This window comes from Eubalaena glacialis, chromosome 2 (assembly GCF_028564815.1).
Source record: "Eubalaena glacialis isolate mEubGla1 chromosome 2, mEubGla1.1.hap2.+ XY, whole genome shotgun sequence".
NCBI lineage: Eukaryota > Metazoa > Chordata > Mammalia > Artiodactyla > Balaenidae > Eubalaena > Eubalaena glacialis.
Genome location: NC_083717.1, coordinates 157,650,277 through 157,678,157, shown reverse-complemented (window position 1 = coordinate 157,678,157; position 27,881 = coordinate 157,650,277). Strand labels below are relative to the sequence as shown.

Genomic DNA, 27,881 nt, shown 5'->3' with positions numbered 1-27,881 from the left:
CTTCAGCCTACCCCACCGCCTGGCGGAAGCGGCGGCAGCGCGGCCGGAGATCTCGGTTGCATCCGGGTCCCTCTCGCCTCAGCCCAATCCTCGGCCTCCTCTCTTCCCACCCTCCTGTTTCTCCGCCCCCCCGCCGCCAATCCCTGATCGGGTCTCAGCCCAACATGCTGACAAGGGAGTGAAGGCGGACGCCGGCCAATGAGGCCTCGCTTCCCGTTTGAAGCCTCCAGTGAGTGGGCGCTGGAGGCGGGCGCTGCTGGCCAGAAGGTTCGGTTGCGCGTGTGCCATGGACTCAGCTGCCCGGTGATATTGACAATAGGAGAGAGAAAGGGGCATTGACGGGGACCCACCGCGGGCACCGAACGGCGGCTCTGGCAGCGGCGGCTCCAGCCCCAGCGGCTCCTTCTTCTCCTTCCTTCTCCTCCTGCTGCCGCTGCGGATCCACTCTTCTTCCCTCCCTTCCCCCCTCCCCTCGTCGTCGCTGCAGCCGCCGGGTCCGGGGCAACGAGCAGAGGCGCCGCCCGCCGGGAATGTGAGCGAGGAGCCACCGGCGGAGCCGCAGCGGGGTCGGTGCCGATTTGATGGGACGGGCCCGCGGGGGAGGATCGTGAGGCCGCCGCCGCCGCCGGAGCGCTGAGGTTCAGGTCCGGCCGTGAGGCCTATAGGCGCCGCTGCCGCGGAACCGGAGGGACGCCGCTCCGGACAGCCGTCGCCCCGGGCTCCCTGCCGCTGTCCGGACCTCCCCCCGCACGCCCCGGTCCCGCCACCCGCCCCCGCTGCGGCCCTCTCTCCCGTCTCCCGCCCCTCCGAAACCACAGATCATCTTCGGATTCTTCTCCAGAAGCTTCAAGGTAACTTAGTCCCTCCAGCACCGCGGCTCGTCTGCTTCCTTTCCTGCCTCCTACCCGACCTCCTGGGGAACCTGCAGGGCACCGGCCTGGGGAAGGCCTGGCCTGGGCCGGCGAGGGGTGCAATTGGGTGAGGTGCGGGAGAGGGAGCGCCGGTCCCACTTGTCTGATTTACCTGCAGATGCTTCTGATGATGCCTTTCATTCACTCTGCCCTCCACCCCCCGTTTTCTCCACCTTCCGGCATTGGAGGCGTATTCTTGTCCCCCTTTATCCACTGACGGGGGCGGGGGGGAGGAAAGGGGGATTGGTGTAGTGAGAAGGATTTTGTAGCAGCTTATCTTCTCCAGGGCTTGGGGTGGCGCGGGGGGGGGGGAGGGGGTGGGAGCAAACGGAGTATGTGAGCATCCCTACAGACCAACCTCTTCTCTGTCTTTCTCCTCCACCCCAGTATCCCCTTTAGGTTATCCTGTGCCTTGGAAATGCCCCGTGCCCAATGCTTAGAGGATGATAAAGCTTCGGGCGTCCTAGCCCAGGGCGAAACCTGTTTCCCCGGGCTTTGTACGGACCCGCTGCTACTGCACGTTCAATTCTGCAGCGCTTTAGGGTTGAGATCCTTGACGTTTATCCTGGGCCGCGGGCAAAAGGGGCAAATGATTAAAAAAAATTTGTTTTTTGCTACCAGTAAATCATCTTTAGAGATGGGAGATAAAGAATAAAGGAGAGACAAAAAGAGTGGAGGAGGAACAGGATTTACGGAAATCTTGTGTTGTGAGGGTTAAATGTAGTCTAAATAATTCACATACCAGATTGGAAAAGCAGCCCCTAAATTTACAACATACAAATGTGATGTGGAGCTTCTTGCAGATGCAGTCATTATGAATTTTTAAGTCATCTTACTTCTTCTATAATCATTCATGGTTTGCAATTCCTTTTTATCTATCACGTTTTATTTAAGGCTAAAGTAGATTGCTAAAAACTTTTTTTAAAAAGGAGTACCAAACAGGACTTCAAAATTCCAAACCTCGACATCATATGGTTTTGTTTGTTTTTTGTTTATGTTTTTGTTATTTTTACTTTGTCAGAATCCAGCTAATCCAGGTAACTTTTTATTCTCACACGTTCAGGAAGAAACTCCCTTACTCTTTTATTTAGAGGTTAAAAAACACTTGTTATGTATTGGAATGACAGGTGAGTAATTGCATTTCAGCATTTCCCCCATGTGCGTTATTTCTATTCAAGTCTGCCATTAATCTTGCATGGAGCATGGGGCCTCAGTGCCATAGAAATGATGGCATCTGTTTAAATTGGTGAATGAAACTGAGCTTAATCCTTGTTACTTTTAGGAAATAGCCTTCATTTTAATGATTTGAGAATGTTAAAAAAAATCCCAAAGAACTGTTCAGTTCCATTAGTTTGATAGACTGAAAATTAATATTTGATGATGAACTTCAAGGGAACTCAACTTGGTTGTCTAAGTAGGCGGTGAATTTGTTTTTATTTCAACTTTGGTGTACCATTTCATCATAGTTTTGTTTATTAAGCTTTAGTAACTTCAGATGGCTTCATTCAAAAAGAAGACTTCTTCGAAATGATTTTAATTATGCCTTTTATGTGTTCTGTTTAAAGTAGCCTAGCTTGTCCTCCTTTGTGGTGTGGTGTAGTTTATCATAGCTAACACAGCACATTGCATTAAAAGTCATGTCTTGGTAGTTGAGAAATTGTAAATTTCACCTTGCTGTGATACATTGGTGTAGATTCTTGAAGTACCATAAGAGTTTCAACTCTGGAGCCCATTCATAATATTAACTATCTTGGGGAAATGTTTGGATGGAAATTTTGTAGCTGCAGAATAGTTCCTCAATTACTTCAGGATCTCAAGATGAGAAGAGCTGTGCAGTTAGAAAATGAGTACATGTTCAAGTATAAATGAACATCTTTAATGCATATTGTAGTGGGAGTAGCACAATGTATTAGCATTACAATATTGCTTATATAGTACTTATATTCTATTTTCCACCAAGTTTTTCTGTTTTCCCATTGAACATATGACTGCTCTTAATTGATTTTATTTGCTTTCTTTTAAACATATTCCCATTTTCAAAAATAGTGTATGGGAATTTTAGAATTTGAGTAACTTACTTGTATGCTTCTTCCTCGGGAATGTGTTGATGATACTTCTTTCTTTTCAGTAGGGATATGTCCTCAGCACCAACTACTCCTCCATCAGTGGATAAAGTAGACGGATTTTCTCGGAAGTCCGTCAGAAAAGCCAGACAGAAGAGGTCGCAAAGTTCCTCACAGTTTAGGTCTCAAGGCAAGCCTATTGAGTTAACACCTCTGCCGCTGCTAAAAGGTAAGGCTCATGACTAGGTGATGGATTCCTTTTCAATTGATCTTTTTGTATCTGTATATAATTTTCTTTTTTGTAGAGTTCCATTTTTGTTAAAATTCCGTGTTGCAAATTGAAGGGATGGAGGTTTCCGATATGCTGAAATTATTGGTGTGTGACCAGATACACCCACTCCCCCTTTTAAAGGGTTCAATTTAATATAAATAGCCATGGACAAATGAAAAGAAACTTATTATCAGAGAATCTCTCACATTGATAAGTAGAAAAACTGAATGCCACAGAAACTTTATGAGGTCTGGGTCTGTGTTTTTCTTATTGTCTTCTGTTGACATTTAGATGTATACATTGTATGCAGTGACAACTACAAATTGTACAGTTTTAATCACAGGAGGTAGACCTAGTAGAGGAGATGGTGCCATTAACTTACATATAGAAAATGATGTTTGAAATAATTCATTTTTTAAAATTGAGAAAAAATGGTCAGTAATTGATTACATGCATTTTTGTTTTCGGATAGTGCAAATAGAAAAAATATTTGATGATCGTATTGTTTATGGAATTAATATGAGAACTTTTTTTTCTAAATTAAACCTTTTACCTTTTGTTTGAGTATGTGGGTACTTTTTGTTCCTTTTAATTTTTATCTGTTTGCTTTATGTTTATGAACAAGCATTGTTTGAAATGTATCCGAACATAGCATTTATAGCATGGAGCTATTAGAATCTACTGTTGAAGGTAGATTTTTGTCTGCTGAACACTTAAGAGTGAGGAGAAAGGGGACGTGAACAATACAATGCACTTTAGTGGCTCAGAGGAAATCAAAAAACTTGGTTGCTAGTTAGTTAGTGAACATTTATTTCTGTAACAATTTGTGAAGTCAGAAGGTATTAAAAGAAAAACTGGAGTGTGACTAGAAAAGATCCTCAAAATGTAGCCTAGGATATTTCAAACTTCTGTTTTTCCCGTATGAACATTTTTTTTTAAGGGAGGGAGATTCATAAATAAGATTTCCATGCTTATACTTGAAATTGGTAAACATGAAATGAATACTATTACTGTAAAGATGATATATCTACAGTTAATGAAGATGAGCTCGTATGAGTTTGGGGGGAGAAAATTTTGGCTAAAGTTTTTGCTGGTAAAAATGAAAATAATCTTTATGAGGCTTTGGAAGAAAAATGAAGGAAAAACTCGCTAGGGATAAAAGTAACTGTACTTGAAATACAAAGTTGGGAGGTATATTGGATTCTTTAGTAGTTTATTTAATCTGAAATAGACATGTAATAGCTATTAGTGTCTATAGCTGGCAAAGGACTTTATTCTGAGGAAGCAGTTTAAACTTTCTTAGGGTTAGAACAGATTTAAACTTTGTTATATTAATTTCTTGGGGCCCATGGTAAACATTTAAATTAGAACTTAACTGACCACTCAGAGCCATGGTGTTGGTTTCGTGGGTAGTGAAAGAAGCATGTGTGAGAAGAATTTGGCACATGTTTTAATATTTTGTTGTTTCTTATCTCATTTAAAAAAAAATTGTAATATACATATAACATAAAATTGACCATTTTACCTATTTTTAAGTGTGCATGAAGCATGGCATTAGGTACATTCACATTGTTGTACGTCCATCACCACCACTCATCTCTGGACTTTTGATCTTTCCCAGCTGAAACTCTGTATCCATTAAACACTAACTTCCCATTACCCCTCCCCCTAACCTCTTTGCAACCACCACTGTCTCTGTGAATTTGACTACTCTAGGTATCTCCTATAGGGGGAATCCTACAATGTTTGTCTCTTTTGTGGTTGGCTTATTTCACTTAGCGTAATGTCCTCAAGATTCATTCATGTTGTAGCATGTGTCAGAATTTCTTTCCTTTTTAAGGCTGAATAATATTCCATCGTGTGTGCGTGTGTGTATGTATATATATGCCACATATTGTTTATCCATCTGTCAATGGATACATGAGTTCCTTCCACCTTTCAGTGATTGTGAATAACGCTGCTATGAGAACATGGGTGTACAAATATCTTTTTGAGTCCCTGCTTTCACTTCTTTTGGGTATATACCCAGAAGAATTGCTGGAGCATATGTTTAATTTTTTGAGGAATTGCCATACTGTTTTCCACAGCAGCTGTACCATTTTACATCCCGACCAGCAATGCCCAAGGCTTCTTCCAATTTCTCCACATTCTCACTGACACTTGTTTTTTTCTTTTCCTTTTTTTTTCTTTTTGATAATAGCCATCATAATGTGTATGAAGTAGTATTTCATTGTGATTTTTATTTGCATTTCCCTAATGATTAGTGACATTGAGTATCTTTTCATGTGCTTTTTGGCCATTTGTATATCCTTTTCTCATATTTTAAGTGGAGTCTGATAGTATTGTAAAATTTCCAAGAATTCTGCTCTCCAAGAATATGATTTTTGTGAACTTGTATATTTTGCCAGCATAGGAGCATTGGAGAGCAACAAGATCATATAATACTAGATACATCCACAAGCTTAATTTCCAGACAGACTAAAAGTGATTCTTGTGTAATAAGCACGTTCTGGGAAAATATTCCGGGAAGCATTCCATAAATTAGATTTCCATATCTGTAGAATAACAAAGAAGTACAATCATGTATAGACTTTAGAAATGTGTATTTGTTCTTGATTATTATAGTGAATGTAAAGAGTTTGTTGAATGACATTTGTTTTCCTTACAATGGATTGACTTTTATTTGTGTGCCTTCTCACAACTTTAGAAGGTGGTTTATGAAATATAAGGAAAACATAAAAGGAATTTTTTTTTTTGCCATTTCCTTAGGAAAAACCAGAATAAATTATATATGCATGCCAAAGGGTAGTTATTGATTTAATTTTCTATAGAATTGTTTTGACTGAATTGGAAGGTTTAAGTTAATTTTATTTGGGGGTGCAATATAAACTGTAGTTGAATTTTGGGGGTTGCTTTAAAGAGTAAAGAAAAAACATGTCCTTAAGGTCTTTAATTTTAGGGGAGTTTGAAAACGGAAATTGTGTAAACATAGTAATTATGTAGCTCATCTTTTTAATGTGTAATTTTTGAAAGCTCAAAAATTGGGTATTCATTAATGATCACTTGTTTTGTGTGTTTGCTTTATAAGAATGCTTATTATATGCATTGTAATATTTGACTGACTTATAAGTAACACTGCCATTATTTCTTAGCATTTTAAAAGTCTCTTCACTTGCAGAACTGTAACAAAGTGAAAGGAAAGTTTCATCTCTTTTGCTCTTTTCCTAGTAGGTGGGGTTTTGAAATTTGTATCAATGATGTTATTTTTCTGTAGACAGCAACACCAGCATGTAGTTCTGTGTAAATATATCAGAGTGACCTGGCTTTTCCTGCAATTGTGAAATTGCAGGATAGACCGTGACATGTAGACATTTGAGTTTTCTCCATAAAGTACTTCTGAAAATATTTTCAGAAGGTCCTAAAGTTTTTGAGCTTGAAGGACTTTTACTCATTTTCCTGATAAGGGAAATTCAGTAGAGGTTGAGTGCCTTATGTGCTTGATAAGAAAGTAAAGACTTGGATGCTTTCTGGGTGCCTGCACAGCAGGACATAAAGCAAGCTTTGACAGTTACCTAGGTAAGTCGCTGAATAAGGACAAAATAAACACTTAGGCAAATAGACACACACACATTAATAATAATAGCAATAATAATAATAACTACTAGGAGTAGTCGTATCTGGTTAGGTGGTTTATGTTTTCTACCCACGCCATATTTCCTTCTCTTTTTAACTTTAAACGATTATATATGTTTAGATTTGAGTGAGATGTTTTTGAAAGCTACCACCTCTTTGAAAATGGGATTATAATGAAAGTGGCATCATTGTTGCTAGCCTCACAATTCATCATATGTTTCTAAAGCATTTTGCTCATAGTTTGGACAGTCAGTATCAAACATTGCAAAAACTTTGGTGGCTGGAGGTGCTGTTCAGCAGAAAGAAACTCTTTGCCCCTTGGTGTTGAAACCTTTAGATTGGTAATGTATTTCTATAACACTAATTCTCTGATTTTTTTTAACTCTACACTTATGATTCAGCTTACCTTTTTATTTTATAGGGTGACAGTTTGTAAAGACTTGAAAAATTCCAAGTTAAAACTAGTTTGTGTGCTTTTAAAATTATTGGATGGGATAATTCGTCTCTTTCATCTGTATCTGCTTTGTGTAGTGTAAAGGAGCATACGGATAGAATTCCCAGTTTTATAATGGACTAGTGCTCTAAACTGTATTTATAATGCGAATGATCTCCTAAGAAATAATGTCCTCGATTTTGGTGTTCACTGTCTTCCTTGTAGGTTATGCCGCGGTGTCACATGGGAGGAAGTACACGGGCTTTGTTGCCTGCAAGAGTCCTGGCTAGCTCACTAGCTGTGTTGCCTGGGGCAAGCGAGTTAGCTTTGGAAAGCTTGGTTTTCTTGTCTGTCAAATGGGGATGATAATAAAAATCAAGAGATGCGGCAGTACCACATTCAATACATTACTAACTGTTGTCATTTAACTGGGATTTCAGAAGTTACAATATGAATAATGTGAAATTATTATTTGACTTTTTGTATTTTCCTAGCAAAAAAGTTGAAACTGGAGATTTCTCTGAAAATTATGAAACAAGAGCATAGTTTTGAGGTCAGGAACCTTTTTCAACCCCCAAATACGAAGAAAGAGTGTGCAAATGTGTTGAATTTAGTAGACCAGTTATTTTAAACATCTTTACGTGGCGGTTTTTCACCTTCTGCATTGGTATCCTGCCACATTTTTTAGTGTAGTGCTTTTTGACTTATTCGTTTTTTGAATAGATAATACAGTTATATGGTTCAAATTCCGAAAGATACAAAAGGATGTATAATGAAACATCTTCCTCCCAAGTCGGTTTTCCTAATTAGCTCCCCTTCCCAGAAGCAGCCAGTCATAATATACTTGTATTGTAGGTATAGGCATTCTTAAACCCTTGAATGAATTTGAAATGCATTGAACAGGCTGAAATTATGTGCACATTTTGTATGCATTTGTCCGTTTTTTAAATGGGATAATTCCATAGCATTTTTCAAATTCTCAAAGGGGTGTCTGAATCAAAAAAGTTAAGAACCATTGATCTAGTTTGTACCTTAGATTAACGATGTATGTTCTTTTTTTTTCTTTCCCATTATAGTTTATTACAAGATGTTGAATATAATTCTTTGTAGGACCTTGTTGTCGTTTATCTATCTTATATATAGTAGTTTGCGTCTGCTAATCCCCAACTCCTGCTTTATCCCCCCTCCCCCCACCCATCTTCCTCTTTGGGAACCATAAGTTTGTCTTTTATGTCTGTGAGTCTGTCTCTGTTTTGTAAATAAGTTCATTTGTAATTGATGTATATTCCTTAGGCAACTAAATTGTAGTGTGAGTGTGTGTGTATGTGTGAATGGTTTTAAAAAAATAATCATGAGCTTTGCTTTTGAACCAGAAGAACATCTGTAAGTTAATAGGTGTTAACATTCAGCTTTGCAGCCCTTGAAGCAGTGTGGTAATATATTTCTTTGGGGGAAGAAATTATAAGATCTTGCACAAAACCAGTATCAAATGACACTGTTATCATGTGCGAAAGATTATACTAGTTGTAGTGAAGAGGCATTTCATTCACTTTTAGGTGACAGTTTTATATATCTATATCTATATCTCCTAATAGTTTGTTTCTGTAGCATAGAGAAAATTCCCATACAAAGTCTGATGTGGGCCAAAATAAATTGAGAGTAAGCGTTCCTGATTTGTGAATCATTTAAAAGTAGGGTAAGCAGCTTGCATTCATATCCGTCCCATCTGAGTGTGATAATTACTGCTTAGTTCTTAACCTAGGGTTCATGGATTTCTCGTTGGGGATAGGGTGTGTGCATCGTGGATGGGCTTCAAGTTTCTGAGAACCTCCTAAAATTATATGTAAAGTTTCTGTGTAGGTGCATTTTTTTTTTTTTTTTTTTGTAGGATAGAGTTCATTGCTTTCGTCAACTTCTCAAAGATTTAGCTCTACCATTCCTGCTCTTTCCCCAGAGTTAAGAGCTTTTGGCTTAGACCAAAAGATTGGGAATAATTATTATTATTGTTTTTCCTGAGTATCATGTTAGCTTTATGTGTGTGCGGATGCATTGGATACTTACCAATAAATATTGTAAGCTTTAAACAGAATTCATCATAAAATGGGTCTCTCCAGGATATAACCCATCCAGGGCATAAAAATACTAAGGTGCCAAATGAAACCTCTGCTAAGGTGAGGTGGTCCTTTTCTACTTAGAACTTTCTTCTCTTGACTTTGTATCATTCTTCAAGTTTCAGCACAAATGGGACCTTCTTAGGGACCATCCTTCATCACTTTTAAAAATAGTCTTCTTTGACGTTTCTATCACTCTGTTTTTTTTGCATCATATTTATAATCTGAAATTATTTTATCTTTGTTCACTTGTATGTTATCTGTTTTTCCTCCCCCATGAGAATATAATCTTTGGTGTGGAAACCTTGTTTCTCTTATCTCTAGGGGCTAGATCAGTGCCTCATACATAGTTGGTATTCAATAAGTATTTGTTAGTAAATGAATGAACATTGTTAGTTGAAAACATCTAGGTTATTAGTAATAGCACTATAGACATTTATTTTTCCTTTCTAAATATTAAATTTTGCCCCCCAAACCCAGGCCATGCAGATTTTATTTTAACTAGTAATTTACATAAAATTATAAACTTGTTTAATGAAGACTTTATTTTTAAAGGATCAAATTGCTGAGTGTTCACTTAAAAAGCTGAGAGTGGTTTTCTTCTCTGGTAATTCTGCCTGTTTCAGGTTAAAAACAGAAGTGATATCTTGTGGAGAGAGGAGGGAGTGGATTTTATGTATGACAGACTAAGAGTCATTCCTTTTACTTAGGGGATTCATCACTTTCATTTTGTAGAAGTTAAGATGTTAAGTACAGTGAAATTTCTTTTTTCTTCTGGTGTTTGGGGACTGAATTATGGGCTGATCAGATCACCAGGCTTTCTTTCTTTATATAGTTTAAGAGAGAATAGCATATCTGATATTATAATGGACTTTCAGAGCAGTGTTTTATGGTCAAATTTTCTCTTGTCTTTAAAACTTTTATAATAATGTAAGCTCTTAATATTAACTAGATTTTGTAGTGCTTGAAAAAAAACAGTAAAGTTTCTAGATATTATAAAAAGGCTAACTAAAGTAGTTCTTTGGTTTGTTTGCCAGTAATGACATTCTCTTTTACCACTTAAAAGTATTTTTCTACCTTTTGTATTGTAAGATTTTATAAAAACAAAACAGGGATCTTATTTTTATATTATAGTAGAGTTATGCATAAAGGAACTTATTAATTAAACAGTATAATATTATTATATTATTACCTAATATATAACAGTATATACCTAATATATGTAACATTACCTGAGGGAGGCAGGTGGCCTCTCTGAGGTAAGAATGGAGGCTCTGGGGTCACACACACGTAGGTTCGAATTCTAGGTCCACTCACAGCCATGTGACTTCCAAGCATTGGTTTTTTTATCTCCAAAATTGGGAGAGGAACCCACTTCATAAAGTCAGATTAAGGGCCATCAAGCAGGTAAAACATTTAGCTCAGTGCTGGCGATGTTGTAGGAGTTGAAGAATATTAACTATTATAATTATAGGAAGAACTGTGTAGTGGAAAATGTATACCAGTGTTTTTCAGTTGATTATTTCTTTAATACATTACATGAATTATTTACACTTAAGGAAGAAAAATATGGGGTATGTGGAGCTGTGAGAATTAGACTTTTAAAGCAAAAAGGAGAACTGGTTCTTGTGGAACAATCTCAGCATTACTGTTTAGTCAACCTCAGTTTGAAACTGACTTCTCATTTCAGGAATAAGAACTTAAGGTAGCTAATGTGATTATTTTCAAGGGAAATTCCATTTGTGGAGAGTTAACCAGGAGAAATTATTGTTAGGTAAACTTATTTTGGAAGTTGTCTAGTAGGACAGGATCTGCAAACTTTTTTTGTGATTGCTTACTCCTATCAGTAAAAATAATGTATATTTCTGTTTATATGTTGTACACATGTGCTATTATACGAATATATAATGCACGTTAAGAATATACACAGACATAGAAAGTTAAAAAGGATGATACTGGAAAATAAAATGCGTAGATGTTCTTAATACTTAATTTTTTTTTACCTCCTTTTCCTTTGCCCACTTTCCCAGCACATTCACTAACCCTGAACACATCTTTGTTTTGACATTTTGCTTCATAGAGAGAACCTTCTCTTCAGGTTTTGAGCCTGGTTAATTTTGTAGCATTCTGTTTTGAGCCAGAAAGAGTTGACATTGGAGCCAGATGTGGAGAGTGAATGAGAAAACTTCTTTCTTTATCTTCTTGAGATTTTTGTCTAGGCTTTTGAATTTATTGCACCTTAAAATCTGAGTTGAGGATTTTGCCAGTTTAAGGAGTATCATAGAAGGTTCTTTGTCGAGGGCTCTTATTTTGCTGTTGATGGGTGGGTCTCAGAGTGTCCTTAACCTTCTTGAAATTCCAGGCAGTTTTTGTGTCTCTGTGCAGATTGACATTTTTTTGGGGCAGAGGGTTTAGAGCTTTCATCAGATTCTCAAAGGAGTTTCCCTAAAGGCTAGCAACCATTGCCTTGGGTGGTAGGTGTCAGTTTCCTCACTCAGAGCAGAGAGAGAGAATTTGTCATATAATTCCTTTCTGCAGAAGGGAGATCTCATGTCAAGAGGTTTGTCCTGCATGTGTTTTCTGATTTTTAATTCTTTTTTTTTTTGATTTTTAATTCTTTTTGATACCAAACAGAATTTTAAAAGGTATTTGAGGGTAGAAGTTACTACATGACTCCAGTGTGGTTGTTTGGAAATTTTTGATCAGTGTCATTTGAAAAATTAAGCTGGGTGAATAGAACTACCATTGGTAAAATTGAGAGTGCCTGTAAAATAGCGTTTTCTCTGGAACAGCTGTGGACCTGGAAGAAGTCGGGAGGAGAAACTCAGGTTATCTTTGCTGGTGAAGAAATAATTTAGTAACTAGTGAAGGAGAAGAGAAGCAGTATCTCTTGGTCCTGCTTTGTGCCAGGTGAGGTACCACATGGTGTCGCATTGAAGCTTCCCAACAACACCAAGAACAAGGGATATTTGCTGTTGACTGAGGGTGGAGAGAGCCTGAGTTGGGACCCCATTTCCATCTGGTTCCAGAGCCAGGGCCTTTTCCATTATGTGCGTTAGTGGTGGATGAACACAGGTGAGCACTGGAGCTAACAGCCTTCTTGCTCATGCTGTGCTGGGATGATTTATTAAGTGAATCATCTTCCTACCTCTTGTAAGAACCCTGAAAACTGTGAGGAGACTGAGGTGATGAGAAAGAGAAGTGGAGAATAGCAGAGGGGGGAGCGGCGGGGCTGGCTGTAGCACTGGGTGGTGGATGGTGACAGGGAAGAGGTGAGGAAGAGCAGCGGGCCGCACAGACTCAGCTCCGTGGAGAGGCCAAGGCAGTGCCACCAAGAGGCAGACAGGAAGGGTCGCCGGCACCGCACGTTGGCAGGGAGGGGGAGATGCCCCTCTGGACCCCTGTGGGACACAAATGCTGTCACCATAAAGGCGGGAGAGTTAGAGTTTGGTAAACAGGTAGCATTCTGGCAGTGGTATTTTTTTACCATCATCTTCCCATCTTTGGGAACTAGCATATTGTAGGAAAGGGTATGGGTTCAAGCCTGGGTGATAATTCTACCTCTGTGATTTGAGATCAGGTATTTAACCTCTTTGGAGCCTCAGTTTCCACTTTTGTAAAATGGGACTCATACATCCCAAGGTGGTTGTGAGGAATGAGATAATGTGGGTAAACTGCTAATGTGTGGTCGGTGGCCTAATAAATATTCCTTCCCTTGTCTGTCTGTTTGCCATTGATCTTTCTTTGAGTCACTCCTGTGGGCCTGCATCGTGTTTCAGAATACACAGTGTTGTGAGGGAAGGGGTCTGGCAAAAGTTCATCCATTTATGTAGGCACCATGAAGGACTTTCATCTTAAGGTGAGGTTACATTTTATGTAATTAACTCGCCGTTGCTAGTGCCTGGAACACTGTTCAAAGTAAAACGTTAAAACATTAAAAAGAACGTGGAGAAAATTGGGACTTGCCACCATTTCAGGAAAAGTACTGTCTTCTAACAAGGAAGATACAGGCTTTGGAATTAGCCTTTCACCAAAGCAAGCCCAGAAGACAATATCTGGGAATGGAGGGGTTGTGCCTTCGCCATACCTAATAAGGATGTACAGTGAGAGTTCAGAGCGGTTTCAGGCTCCAGAGGACCTCTCATATATTCTTACATTAGCAGTTTGGAAATCACAGCTAGATTGTACCTTCCACATTATAGGCATGTACCACTTTTCTTTTTGAATGAGTATTTTGAATTCAAGGACATTTGTAGCAAAAATGAAGCTTCTTTTGCGGGTCAGAAGGCTATTTCAACCTTTGACTCATCAAGTTAATTTTTTGGAAAGATATAGTGATGAATCAGAAGGATTGGTGTTTTTCCCTAATTTGTGAGCAAAAGTCAAAATGACTTGAAAGCAGTTTGATACAAGGGACTTTCTAAAAAGTAAAAGGATGTTTCAGTACTCTCTGTTCTGCCTTGTCTTCCATGCATTCATCTGTGTTTGCCTCTTCAACTACGTCTACAAGTGGTATAACTAACTGGTGTTTTTAACGATACCTAGTCATTTAGAAATAAATAAAGTTCATTTCACTTTAAGAAAGCTTAAAGATATTTTAATCTATAACAGTTAAGATGAAGTTCTAAAACTTAGTTGCTTCAATTTGCGATGTGGCTGGTTCTTGGAGGTTTATAAGTTTTTAGCTATGAGGAACCTTGATGTAACCTTTGGCTGCTGAGAAAACCTTGTGCTTTACTATCTAGAGTTAGTTATTTCCTAAAGATTTTGGATAGAGCTATATTTTATTGTGTTTAGATTTATATTTTGACATTGTAAAAGACATTTCAACTAATGGTGGAATTTGTTTAGGCATTTCTGGTTTAGTGGTATGTTCTAGAAATGGTATATACTTTAAATACCCTTGGGCTTAGGAGTGGTAGGCCCTGTACTACTCTTGAATTATGGTGAGACTCGAATGAAATAAATGGTGTGCAGGTATTTTTCAAAGTATATATGAAGCAAATAGCTATGAAAGGAGTCTGCATATGACCTGGCTAAATCAGTCACATCCAAAGGCCTCAAATTCTCATTTTTGAAATTTTTCTGTGGGCTCTGTAATTCAGTTCATTCATTCATTCATCAGATTTCTACTGTGTGGTGTGATGTACTAGGCACTGTCCTGGGAACACAGTGATGAGCAAAACAAGAAGATTGATGAGGTACTTCTTCTGAAAAGGCCATTGTAGCTGGAGGTCAGAGACTGATGGAGCTATTTAGGTCGTTGGGCCAAATCATCCAGGCTAGGTTAAAGTTTGTCCTTGACCCTGAGGGCATTTGTACATAGCCGTAAATATACAATGACAGAGTATATAAATCACCCACAAACCTCCTACCTAGTCATGAGTATTTTTCCCTCATGTTTATATATTCTTGTGTTATGCTTTAAAAAATTTTTGTTATATGTGATGATTAATACCATTTTAATTACTTTGAGATAGTCTTATTATTGGAGTTGGAATTTTAAAAAGTTCTTTTTTCTTGTTGTGGTAGCATCATGCTTGTCATCTTATGATACTGAGGTTTCTTTGAAAACAAATTGCTTAATCATTGCTTGCTTTTTGAAAATTATTACCAATGTACTTTCACACTATAAACATGAAATGTACAAACTGTAAAAAAAAAAGATATCAAGTCCTTTAAAAACTAAATAAAATCCATCTGTAGGTCCAGCTACATACTCTGTAGATGGCACTGTGTTATTGAAGTGCATGATCTTAAGTTTTCATGTGTTTAATTCGCTGTTTTATGAACTGCTGCTTGGAATAGTGGGGAACATAATACATTAGATTTAATTCATTAACAGAAGAAAGGTGTAGAAAGATCAGAGCTAGAATTATTGTCAGCACCACTTAAAGTTCATTAAATGAGAATGCAGGCAACAGTAAAACCAGTTAGGCAAAGCAATTAACATTAGTTAAGTGTTATGGTTACTGTAAAGATTGAGAAAAATAAATAATTGAAAGTATTTTAAATTTGACAAATTGAATGAAGTTAAAAATCGAATCCACCTCCTTGTCATTTGCTAATTTTAAATTTTCCTGAGCTATTATGATTTAAATTATTGAGTGTTATCTGTGCTGCATTCTGTAGGTGGTGAAAATTCAGTGGAGTGAGTGCTTTTCAGTACCAGTGCTTGAAGCAGAACTGAATTTGTGATGGTTTACATAAGGAAGAAGCATCATCTGTGATTATCTCAGACTGTGACTTGTGGGGAAATCCAACAAAATAAGTAAAAGGACTGTAGAGTCTGGAGTTTTTGACAGTCAGGGCTTAAAGAACCACTCTTGTACCTTAGTGGTTAATGAATTTCAAAATGATTTTAGAATCAATGTGCACACCTCTAAGTGCAAATCTATATTTAATATACTCTCGGTAAAATTATATTTTTTTACAGTTTGACTTAATGGAATAGTTTCTTTTATGTGTTAAAGTAGGTAGGACACTTTACCCACATACATTTCCTGGCTAGAAAGATATCCTTTTTTTATTTTGTACTGTCTTTTAAGAGAATAATTTTACATCATAGCATCATAGTTAATGATTTATACTCATTTCTCCATAAATGCAAGGATAATTAAGTAGTTATTTGCCTCTTTCTTGGTGAGAAAGTTGTGGTGTTTTGCTTGACTCATTTGGAAATGATGAGAGATCAAGAACTTCTCCACAGGGTGGTTTTGAGGATTGAATGAGTTAATATAGCTAATGCTCAGAGCAGGACCCAGATCATGGCAAGTATTATATAAATGTTAGCTATCTTTGTCATTGTTGTTACTGTTATTATCATTTATTTATAAATACTACTTAATTGTTTGTATCTTAAGACTTGGGTTTCAAGTGGATCCTGTAAAGATGATCTATTTTTGTATACTATGTTTGGGAAGTGGGTGTTTTGTTTTTTAAAATCTATTTAGTCTATACATAGACTAAATTGTTGAAGTAAAACAGTATAGCACTATGTATTACATTTGCTAATGGAATTTAGAGAACATTTAGAATGAATTTTTGAGTGAAGTAACATTTGGAAGCTGTCAAAAAAAAATTACTGAACCCAAGGGCTAGTCTAGCCAAGAGTGAGCTGCATTGCATTATGTTCACCTAGAGCATTGTGTTCACCTGTCTTCCCCAGCTGGTGCATTTGGTGCTTTGCGGGGAGGGTGGGTTGGGGAGTTGCATGTGTGTGATGACACTGAATGAACATTGTCACTGTGAAACATTAGGAGGGACTGTAGGTGGTTGCTAAATGGAGTTAAGATGTTGTTGGATGCGACCTGGACAGATAGGAAATAGCTATCAACCTAACATCTTTCATTTAGTGGGAACACTGAAAAATTGTAAAACAAAACACCAATCCGCCCCCCCCCCCCCCCAATCTAAAGACTTTGCTAGGAGTTTTGCAAAAGTATCTTTGGAACAAGTGGCTTAGAATATGAGTTTCATGTGTATTAGAAGTTTTTCTTCACCTGTGAGTTTTTACCTAAAGCTATTTTTATGAACTGAGATTATGGATTTGTTGTGCATGTGTAATTTTGATTAGCAGTGAAACCTGTATTTAGTCTTTATTCAGGCCTAGACCTAGAAAGTTTTCTTTTTCCCCCATGGGAAGTTATGGTTATTACAATGTCCAAAGCACTCTTTTCTCAAACTTAACTCAAGATAATGAGTATTCTCATTGATATGTCTTCAGTTTCTGTTGAGAAATAATGAATTCAAATAAAATAAGTGACCGTGAATTGAAAATATTCATAAAAGCAGAGTGTACATACATTTGAAGTAGGTATATAATGAGGGAAACCAAGGCTCCAAGAAATCACTGGCAGTTCAAAGTTGAATTGGAATGTTAATCAGAAAAGAACTCTCTCTTCCAAGTTACCTATCTCCTTGAGCTGGTAGATGCTGATGTTTCTGTTCTACTTTGAATTTTTACTTTTTATCTTAAAGATTTAAAATAAAGACTCAAAGACCGAAAAAAAGAAAGCTTCAGTCAAGGCAAGGCACTTTATGTGTATACCATACTGCTTGACTACAGCTTTATTGAAGCTTGAGACAGTTCCCAGACATTTTTTTCCCCATCTGTTTAGAAAATTTTTTAAAACAAAATTTCAACATTTGTTTTTCGTTCTCTGTTTCTCTTGCTTAGTTTTTTTTTTCAGGTGGGTTTACTTCAGGCCATATTGCGCTATGACCAGGTCAGAAGTACAGAGGTAGCATGGGAAGCTAGGGAGACTGATGATTAAGACACAAAGATGTTGCATGTCTAGCAAGGTAGAGTTAATGGAAAGAGGATAGATTTGTGAGCCAGCAGCCAAAAGTCTTGGAATTCCAGTCAGTTTTCCTTGCAAACTGGGTGACTTTGGACAGATGATCTTCGCAGAGCCTCAGTTTACTCATCTGTAAAGTGATAATATCTGCCTTGTGGGATTAGTTTGAGAGGCCATGTCTGTGATATGTCTAGACCAGTACCTCATACATGGTAGACACTTGGTAATTGACACTCGTCATGATATTTCCATCCTTGGGGTCAGGGACCATGTCGATTTGTGATTGTATTCCCATTGTCTAGGATAGTGCCCCCCCCTCACATCTTCCCTGCTCATTGAGTACCTGTTGAGTGAAGCCATCCTTCAGGTAGGAAAGGAATTCTTTATGTATGTAAAGCAGTGCTGACTCATTCCTTTTTGTTTTCTGATTTGTATCTTAAATATTCTTTTAACAAATGTATATATCAGTATATATTTTAATGTGTAATGTAGTTGTCTAATAAACTGAGCATAACTTTAAAGACAAATGTTTATGTAAGTTAACCTTAAAAATGCATTCCAATATACATTAGGTGCAAACAAATCCTGTTTGATTCCACTTATACGAGGTACCTAGAATAGTCAAATTCACAGAGTCAGAAAGTACATTGGTAGATGCCAGGGGCAGGGGTGGGGGTGAGGGGGTAGGAAGAGGGAATGGGGAGTTAGTGTTTAATGGGGACAGAGTTTCAGTTTAGGAAGGTAAAAAATTTGGGAGATGGATGATGGTGACAGTTGCACAACAATGTGAATGTACTTAGTGCCACTGAACTGTACAGTTAAATATGGTTTAAAATCGTATGTTTTATGTTCTGTGACTTTTACCACAATAAAACAAACAAACAAAAAAGGCAAATGTTTATGATTATGGCCCACTCTGGTTAGCTGAAAAGGTGCTGCTTTGGACAGAGCACAGTCTCTGAAAGGATTATCAAAAGTTGCTAAGTGCTGGACTTCCCTGGTGGCGCAGTGGTTAAGAATCCGCCTGCCAATGCAGGGGACACAGGTTTGAGCCCTGGTTTGGGAAGATCCCACATGCCATGGAGCAACTAAGCCCGTGCGCCACAACTACTGAGCCTGCGGTCTAGAGCCCGCGTGCCACAACTACTGAAGCCCGTGTGCCTAGATCCCGTGCTCCGCAACAGGAGAAGCCACCGCAATGAGAAGCCCGCGCACCGCAACGAAGAGTAGCCCCCTCTGGCCGCAACTAGAGAAAGCCCGCGCGCAGCAATGAAGACCCAACACAGCCGTAAATAAATAAATAAATAAATTTATATTAAAAAAAAATGTTGCCAAGTGCTTTGAAAGGCTTCCTCTTCTGGTTTTATCTTTAGTCTCTGCAGCTGTGATTGAGAGCTGGCTGTGACATGGAGTGAGTGTTTATAGAATGAATGAATATGGTGGTCGTTAAGATATCAAAATATAGTGGGGTCTTCACTGGGTGATTTTATTTGATCAGCTTTGAAAAGCAGAAATAGTATGCAAACATTAAATGAATTTTAGTACCTCCTTGACAGTAAAACCAACTCAGTTTCCTGTCACATCTTGGGTTTGGACCAAACAGAGATTTGCCGGTTCACAGTAATTGCTGCTGACACTAACCTGGCACTTTGCTGCTCTCCTTAAAATACACCATAGAGAAGTTTCCCCTGGGCTAGAACCTAGGACCTGAAAAGCATCACGTTTGTATAGTCTTCTCTGGATGGGGGATGTTTGAGTGAAAGAGTGAGCTGCGGGAGAGAATGTGGATGTTCTAGTCTTTTCTCTCACTTTGGCCCCTCTTGCCTTGCAGGGATTTATGTCAGCTCAGACACACCGGTTCTGGCTCACCATGATTAATGGGAGAGAAGTGCTGTAAAAGTTACTAACCTGGTCCTCTGTGTAGTTTCTCTTTCCTCTTAGGTGGACTTTTTTCTTCACCCAGTGTGTCTTTACTGTTGTTTGGTGTGTGTTCAGGAAATCTAAAAGCTTATTTTAATTCTAGCCTTAAGCAAACATAATTAAAAAGGAAAAGTTTCTGTTGGCTGTTGCAGGAAGCCCTCCCTGCTTCTACCCCCTGCCTCCTACCCCCTATATATTTTTTTAATACTCAGGAAGAAGTGAATGTTAGGTTATTCATGTTTCTGTCCCTTCATTAGTGAGTATAATTAAGAGGTGCAAGGATTCGATGTGGCTTGCTAAAGTTTTAAGTAACATGAGAAGCACACTTCATGGTTCATATTTTTGAAAATCCGTACAGTATTTGGGAAGATTTTCTTTTACTAGAAACCTCATTTTCTGGGCTTTTCATTTTGCCATGCATACTTTGATAAGACTCAATCTATCTGTCCTTGTCCTTTGTACTTGAAAGGAGATGCAGTGTATATTCTGAATAGACCAGTCTGTGACCCTGGGAGGCCTTTCTTTGGTGAGCATAGCTTCAGAAACGGAGGTAATCAAGATCTGTCACCAGGAATTTCCTTTCTTCCTGAAGACCCATTTCCAAACGTCAAACATAAACTAAGCCCCTAAACTCTGGCAAACTCTTTCATTTAACCATCTAAACAGTTTCTGTTTCAGTTCCAAAAAAGGTGATTTACCCTCACCCATTAAATACTTCGGTTTCACATTTTTAAAAAAATATTTTGTGAGGGAGAGTGGACTAAGAGTGATTATCTTTGGGGAAATAGGAATGGAGGGTTTCACTTTCTACCTTGACATTTAAAAAAATTAATTAAAAAACAGAATGGTAGTCCTGTGTCTGTTTTCCAAACTAGTGAAAGTAAGCAAACTAGTGGGAATAAAGTGATCCATTTAACATTGGTGATCATTAGATTAAGCCTCAGTTGTAACGTGAGAAAATGTATACAGGAGTCTTTCCATACAGCATAAATGTTTATACTGAAGGTAATTAATAATCGAAGTATTATTGACGTATGTATGTCTGTCCTTCCATCCTTCCATCCTCCATCCACCCATCATCCATCTACCCATCTGTCTGTATCAGTCAAGGAACTGTGACCTCAACTTGTGATCTCTTTAATATAATTGGTTTCTTTTCTATAAGGAAAGAGCTTTAATTGCTCATCTATCTGGATAACCTTGAAAAAGCATTATTTTTAACGTTTAGAAGGAGGGTAAAGTACTTGGTAATTTTCAGAAATGGTGTGTAGGACATTCAAAAGATAAATTCTATTGGTGTGAAATCTTTTATTCTCACAGTTTTCTGAGATTCTTATCTTGGTGATTTTATCTCACAAAGAACTCAGCTCCCTGGCTGTCATACACCACACTTTAATGAGCTACACAGTAATTTGTGACTTGTGCTCTCTCCTTTTCTAATCAGCTTATCAGCTGATCAACATCATACCCATTCTGTATCAATTTACCTTAGAATTGAAATTTTCTTTTTGTGTAATGCCATTAGAGAAACCAAGAGAGCTTAGTGGTTTGTTTTCGATTTGCGGGGGGTAAAAAGATATTGAATCAGCTTTTGCTGTTTAGTAAACCATTCCAAAACTTGGTGGCTCAAAACACAGCCCGTTATTTAGCTCACCATTCTGTGGTTTGGCCGCTGGGGCTGGGTTCAGCGACGTGATGGTCCTGGCCTCTGCTGGGCTCACTCTTGCACCTGCAGTCAGCTGGCGCATAATGGTCTCATTCACATATCTGATGGTTGGCTGACCGTTGATTGGCTGTGGCTACAGGGGTGTCTGGGCTGTGTGAGTCTCAACATTTGGCAGGTTAGCCTGGTTTTCTTTACGTGGTAAGTTGCGGGGTTCTGTGAAGCAGTGAGGGAGGACAAGCTTTAAGGCTTAAGTACTTTTCAGATCTCTTGCATTAGGTTTGCTGTTATCCCACTGGCCACAGCAGGTTACAAGCGAGCTGAAATCCCAAGGCTGGAGAAAGACTCCACCCCTTTGTGGGAGGAGCTGTAAAATTATACTGCGATGTCATGAATACAAGGAGGAAAAGAATTGGTGGCCATTTTTGCAGTCTGCCACAGATATTCTGAGGACTTCAGATCTTGGTTCAGTGGATATTGTCTCCCTTTTGAAATACACGTAGAATCTACCGCCACTTCTCACCACTTCTGGTGCTACCTCCGAGTCCAGACCATAATCACCTTTTGCCTCCTTACAGGTCCCTTGCTTCCACCCTTGCCCCCTGTGCTCTACACAGCAGCCAGAGCAAACTTTTCGAATAAAAGTCAGATCATGTTCAAAGGAGGAGGACTCTTCTCCTCACTCATCCTATCCAGCTACACTTCCCTTCTGGCTGTTTCTCAGATACACTAAACGTGCTCCTGTCTCAAGGCTTTGCGTTTGCTGTTTTCTCTGCCAGATATTCTGCATGGCTCCCTCCTTCACTTCTTTTAGGTTTCCATGTATGTGTCACCTTCTCAGAGAGGCATTCACTGATATCCCTACGTAAAATAACAGTCTTTCCTACCAATCTCTGGCTGGCTTTATTTTACTCCCTAGCACTTATCACCACCTGACGTGTTTGTTTTCTCTCTCCTCCAGTTAGAACGTAAGCTCCTTGAGGGCTGCAACTGAGTGTTTATCCACAGTGACTAGAACAGTGCCTGGTGCAGGGTATATGCTCCCTGAGCCTCAGTGGAATGACTGTTAAGTGAAATTCATCACCTGGTCTCAGTGGTGGCTCTTCCCTAGAGCTGGTGATACCTGTGTCCTGTCGTTGCTGGGCTAGAGGCAACGTCTCTCCTCCCCTTGCCCAGTGCTCAGCTGGACTGGTGTAATGATATTTAATGAAGTTTTTATTCTATTTCCCTTAGAAAATTTTAAACAATTTAGATTTAATGGTTTTCGGATCATTTTTCTTTATAAATGTCTATCTTCATGGACTCAGAAATATAATTATTCTGTTTCATCCTGATGGCTTAGGTAAATAGATAAATACTTATTTATGTTTTTTTGCAGAGGGTGGCACACAGCAAACTCTCTGGGCTAGACGTGGAGGCTCAGTTGTTGTGGTGTTAATACCTTCTTCTTGTACTCTTGAAATTCCTTCAGTCCCCAAGCCCCTTTTTCTTAAGCCTGTGTACCAAATTCAGGTCCTACTGGGCTAGGTTTCCCCTGAGCTTTAGCTAACCCAGGCAAGGGTTGCTGTCCTTCAAGTGTAATTTGTCTCTCAAATGGCTTTCCTGTAGGTGCCTCTCAGGCCTTGAATCTGAATTGTTAGTCCACAGGAGTTTACCATCTGCCGGTACGTGTTTGTAACATAGAGTCAAACCTCTAATTTGGAATAACGAGATGGGACGGGAATGAGTAGGAGGAAGGGCAGTCTGGCTTAGTGAAGCCTCCAAATCACAGAATACTTAAAAATAAAGACAATTATATGATTTTTAAATTATAGTGCATATTATAGACTAATATGTTAACTGAGACATAATGAGCCGTGCGAGCAGCGGTATGGAAATATTCACAATTCACAACAGGCCTACAGAATAAGCTAAGAATGGTAAGCAGCAAAGTCTTTGTGAGGGTTATTTGACTCAGAATTTGAAGGCTAATCCAAAGAACCTGAAGAATCATAAATTTCTTGAAAGCTTTGATTTGAAAAAGTTACTGATTTTTGTATAGAGCGTTCCCCATTAGTGAAGACCTGAAAGTATGCAGGTACAGATGGACTTGTACTTGATCATAATCACATTCTTCAAGTTTAAAGTGGAAATATGGAAGAGGAGGAGCTGTGACAGGAGGTGTCACTGCCTCACCTTCCTTCCTTCTGGACATTCAGCTAATCCTCTGTGGAAACATCTTCTCCCATCCTAGAAAGTGGGTGGATACGTATTACTTTCTGTTGCCCCAAAGCTGGTTGAGTTAGGAAGTTGGAAAGCAAAACAAGAGGAATTTTAAAATAATTTAGTGGAAAGAGAGTGCTCATAAATGGCAGCAGGGACTGGGGGACTGTTCTGGTCTCTGGCTTCTCACGATGGCGTGGACAGGGTTAAGGACGTGCACTTTGGAGGCAGGCTGAGGTTTTAGTGCAGATTTTGCCATTTACTGTTCGAGTGATCTTAAATTACTGAACCTCTCTACATCTCAGTTTCCTTTGTCATAGCAGGGGTGCTGATAGAACCTGTATTTTGGATTTTTTGTAAGGAATAAGTGAAGTTAATGTATGCAAAAGGCTTAGTACTAGAAAAGGCACATAATATATACTCAGGAAATGTTAGCTAATATATAGAGAAGGCATACTTTTTCAAGAATTCAGAAAAATGATGGTGCCAGAAGGGCTTAAAAATGAGCATGAGGACAGAGTCTTTTGTGACGTTTTGGCCCCCATGAAAATACTGAATATGTGCAGTTAGTCTGTGAGAGGGACAGGGCGAGCGGTGACAGGGAGAGGGAAGGGGCTGTCATAGCATTCACAAGGCCTGCAGCTGGGGTGGGTAGCCCGTGGTTTAGCAAGGAATGGGCAGGGCCTTTGACGTGTGCAAAGTGGCTCCATAGAGAGGAGTGCGAGGTTGAGTGAGGAGAGAAAAGCATGTGTGTGGTAGTGGGGGCAGAGAGCTACAGGGGCAGGAGGAGAGCACTGGTGTGGATAGGCGTGTGTTGGGCACCGGGTGGGAGGAAAGGGCCTGGAGTGAGGACTTGCAGGCTTCAATCTGGCAATTACATTTGATGGCAAAGGCATTTAGGGGCCATTCAAGCTAGGCCTCTACAAGGAGGGATGAGACAAACTAAGGCTCTCCTGTTGGTATAAGACAGATCAGTAGGGTAATGCTCAAATCTATCCACTCAGGTGCCTCTAGGCATAAGAGAATTGCCCTTGCCACAATCCTGCAATTTCTTTGAAGTCTTGTTTTTCACTTTACAAATTCAGAGATTTTTGCATTCCATAGTATATTAGCTTCTGTTCATTCTAAAAATGGGTGTTTTTGGTAAAGGTTATGGCTCCAGGGAGATGTGCCATGTTTATTCTATGGCTTCTGGAAGACACTCGCACTGCCCTCCTTGGATCGGTCCAGGAGCAAGGTAATTAGTAAGTAGGGTATTTGGAATGCGAGGGCCAAGGGCCTTTAGGAGGGCTTCACGCTCAACAGCCTGCAGGCAGGCAGGTGGGGTCCCTCAATATTCTTCTTCCAGGCCTTGTAGGCCCCAAATCCTTTCTGTAAGGCATCTAGAGAGTTTTTGAAAGCCCACTAACAGTGCTTTAGTGCTTACTGCTTCCCCACCTTTTTTTTTTCTTCTCTTCCCATGGCCTAAAATACCCAGCCTCTTTCTTACTGCTTTTTTCAAGAAATTTTATTGAGATATAACTTACATACTGTACAGTTCTCCCATTTAAAGTGTTCAATTCAGCGTTTAGTGTGTTCACAGAGTTGTGCAACCATTACCGCTGTCTAATTTTGGAACATTTTTGTTCCTCCTAAAAGAAACTGTACCCATTATCAGTTATTCCTCATTCTCCTGCCCCCACCCCTGCCACCCCTAGTCCTTGGCAACCATAATCTACTTTCTGTGTATAGGTTTGCCTATTCTATTCACATAAATGGAATCGTACATTGCGTGGTCCTTTGTGACTGACTTCTTTCATTTAGCATGTTTCCAAGGTTCCTAACGTTGTGACATGTATCTGCTTCATTCCTTTCTATGGTTGATCATATTCCATCGTGTAACACATTTTACTTATCCATTTGTCAGTTGATGAACATTTGGATTGTTTCCATTTTTTGGCTATTACGAGTAACGCTATGTTTTTGTGTGGACATGTTCTCAGTTTTCTTGGGTAGATACTTTAGGCGTAGAATTACTGGGTCATATTGTAATTCTGTGTTTAACTTTTTGAGGAGTTGCCAAACTGTTTTTCACAGTGGTGTACCATTTTGCATTTCCATTAGCAATGTATAAGGGATCTGATTTTTCTACATCCTTGGCAACCCTTGTTATTCTTTTGTCTTTTTGATTAGCGCCATCCTATTGGGTGTGATTTGTATTTTCCTGATGGCTCATGATGTTTAGCATCTTTTCATGTGCTTATTGGTCATTTGTGTATCTTCTTTGGAGAAATTTTTGTTCAAATCATTTGCCCATTTTTGGTTTGTCTTTTTGTTATCGAGTTGCGAGAGTTCCTTTAATATTCTGAGCGCAAGTTTCTTACCAGATACATGATTTGTAAATATTTTCTCCCATACTGTGGGTTGTCTTTCACTTTTTTGATAGTGTCTTTTGAAGCAGAACAGTTTTTCATCTTGATGAAGTCCCATTTATCTATTTTTTTCTTTTATTGTTTGTGCTTTACTTCCTGCTTTTTTTTTTTTTAATTTCCTCTTCTTTTTAAAAAGTATTTATTTATTTGGTTGCACTGGGTCTTAGTTGTGGCAGGCGGGCTCCTTAGTTGTGGCATGCGAACTCTTAGTTGTGGCATGCAAACTCTTAGTTGTGGCATGCAAACTCTTAGTTGTGGCATGCACGTGGGATCTAGTTCCCTGACCGGGGATGGAACCCGGGCCGCCTGCATTGAGAGCACGGAGTCTTAACCACTGTGCCACCAGGGAAGTCCCTCTTCCTGCTTTGTAATCCCAAGCTGTTCTGTGGAATGTTGGGATAGGAACAAGAGAACCTGGGTTTTAGTCAATTTTACCACTAATGAACTGATTGACAGTGGGCAGGTCACTGCCTGTTTGCCCTGCTTACACCAGTCTGTCCTCCACAAAAGAGATCTTTTTCTAAAAAGTCCATGCTGATCATGTCACTTCGCTCTTCAGAAATGTCTATGTTTCTTATTGTCCATAAAGGATAAAATCTAAATACTTAAGTTTGACATTTAAAGCTGGCCCTCTATTTCTTTAGCACATCCTTTCTAGACATGCTGAGTATCTCACCAATGTTTAAACCTATGCTGAATATCTCACCTATGTCATACTCTTTTCCTACTTCATGACTCTGCTTGTGCTTTTTTTCTTGACTAAGAAATCTTTCCCCATCTCCTGTTCCTCTTTATGTAGTAAACTCCCTACTTAGTCTTTCAAGATCCAGGGCAAATATTCATTGTTGTGCCCATGCGGTGCCTGGTACATAGTACATGCTTAATAAGTAATTGTTGAATGAATGAATGAACCACTATATTTTCTTGAAAGCCTTGCCAGGCTTTTTATACAAAATTGTTAGTTCCTATTTTGGATTTCTAGAGTGTATGCTTTTTTATGTCTGTGATAATACTCCCACACAGTTTTGTAATTTGTTTGTAATATTTTTCTCTTCCACCCAGTGATACCTTGGGAAGCAGGTGATATGTCCATTATGTTCCCAGCTAAGTTTCTGGCATGTGCAGCAGGATAGTATAAGGTGGTCAGTAAATGTTGCCTGTGAATGGATGAGTTTCTCTGGGGAACTCTGTAAATTAAAGAGGGGATATAGATTGTTGATTCTCAGCTTTCAGAAACCAGGTTAGAGAAAGATTATAAAGCGGATGTAAAAGGATGTGAGGAGTTAAATCCTCAGCAAAAGATATTCCTTCAAACTTTGACAGAGACTGTTTGGAGACAGGCTGGCTCCACGGACACAGCCTCCCTTGCCTGGTCTTTTGAGAGTGGGGAAGGAGTTGCGGGGAGAGTGAATGGAAAGAGTGTGTGAGGAGGTGGTTATTATTACGGTTCCATAGTCCCCACTGTTTATGTGGTTTTCCTCAATTTTAAAGTAGTTACTACTGAGTTTAATTATCTTTTTAACCTTAGGGATGTAAAGCTGTTTTTGGCATCTTTGGAAACTTCCTTGGGAGTAACCAGATTACATGATCCTGCTAATGCTATAATAAGATCTTTTCCAGCTCTGAGATTTCATGGTTCAAGACTTTGTCTTACCCATGAAATATTTCTTGATTACTTTAGTCCTCAATGATCTCTGTCTTCTTATCCTAAGTCATGCAAGACATATTTATGTGTACTGCACCGTATCATTCATTCATTCAGGAGACATTGTACTGGAAATGTGCTAGATGTTGGAGTGACCAAGATGACTAAAGCAGCATCTATTTAACAGCATTTGTTGAACATATATTTTATACTATGTCCTAGGGACAAAGTGTGAATAATACAGGCAAGGCTCTTACACGGTACAGGCTGTTACTTTTCATGGGTGTTGGTTTGCTCTCCCTAATTAGACTGTAAGTT

General features: G+C 39.1%; 1 protein-coding gene across 3 annotated transcripts in view; it reads left to right on the top strand.

The window, feature by feature from the left end:
- Positions 1-248: 248 nt before the first annotated feature.
- PPP2R5E (protein phosphatase 2 regulatory subunit B'epsilon) overlaps positions 249-27,881 on the top strand; it is a 149,333-nt gene continuing 121,700 nt past the window's right edge. For 2 of the 3 annotated variants that reach the window (XM_061180886.1, XM_061180884.1), the window contains exons 1-2: positions 249-851; positions 3,040-3,203. In XM_061180886.1, coding sequence (XP_061036869.1) covers positions 3,047-3,203 — 157 coding nt within the window. In that variant the 5' untranslated portion in view covers positions 249-851; positions 3,040-3,046. The remainder of the gene's footprint in view (positions 852-3,039; positions 3,204-27,881) is intronic. The other variant, XM_061180885.1, reaches the window with a different exon arrangement.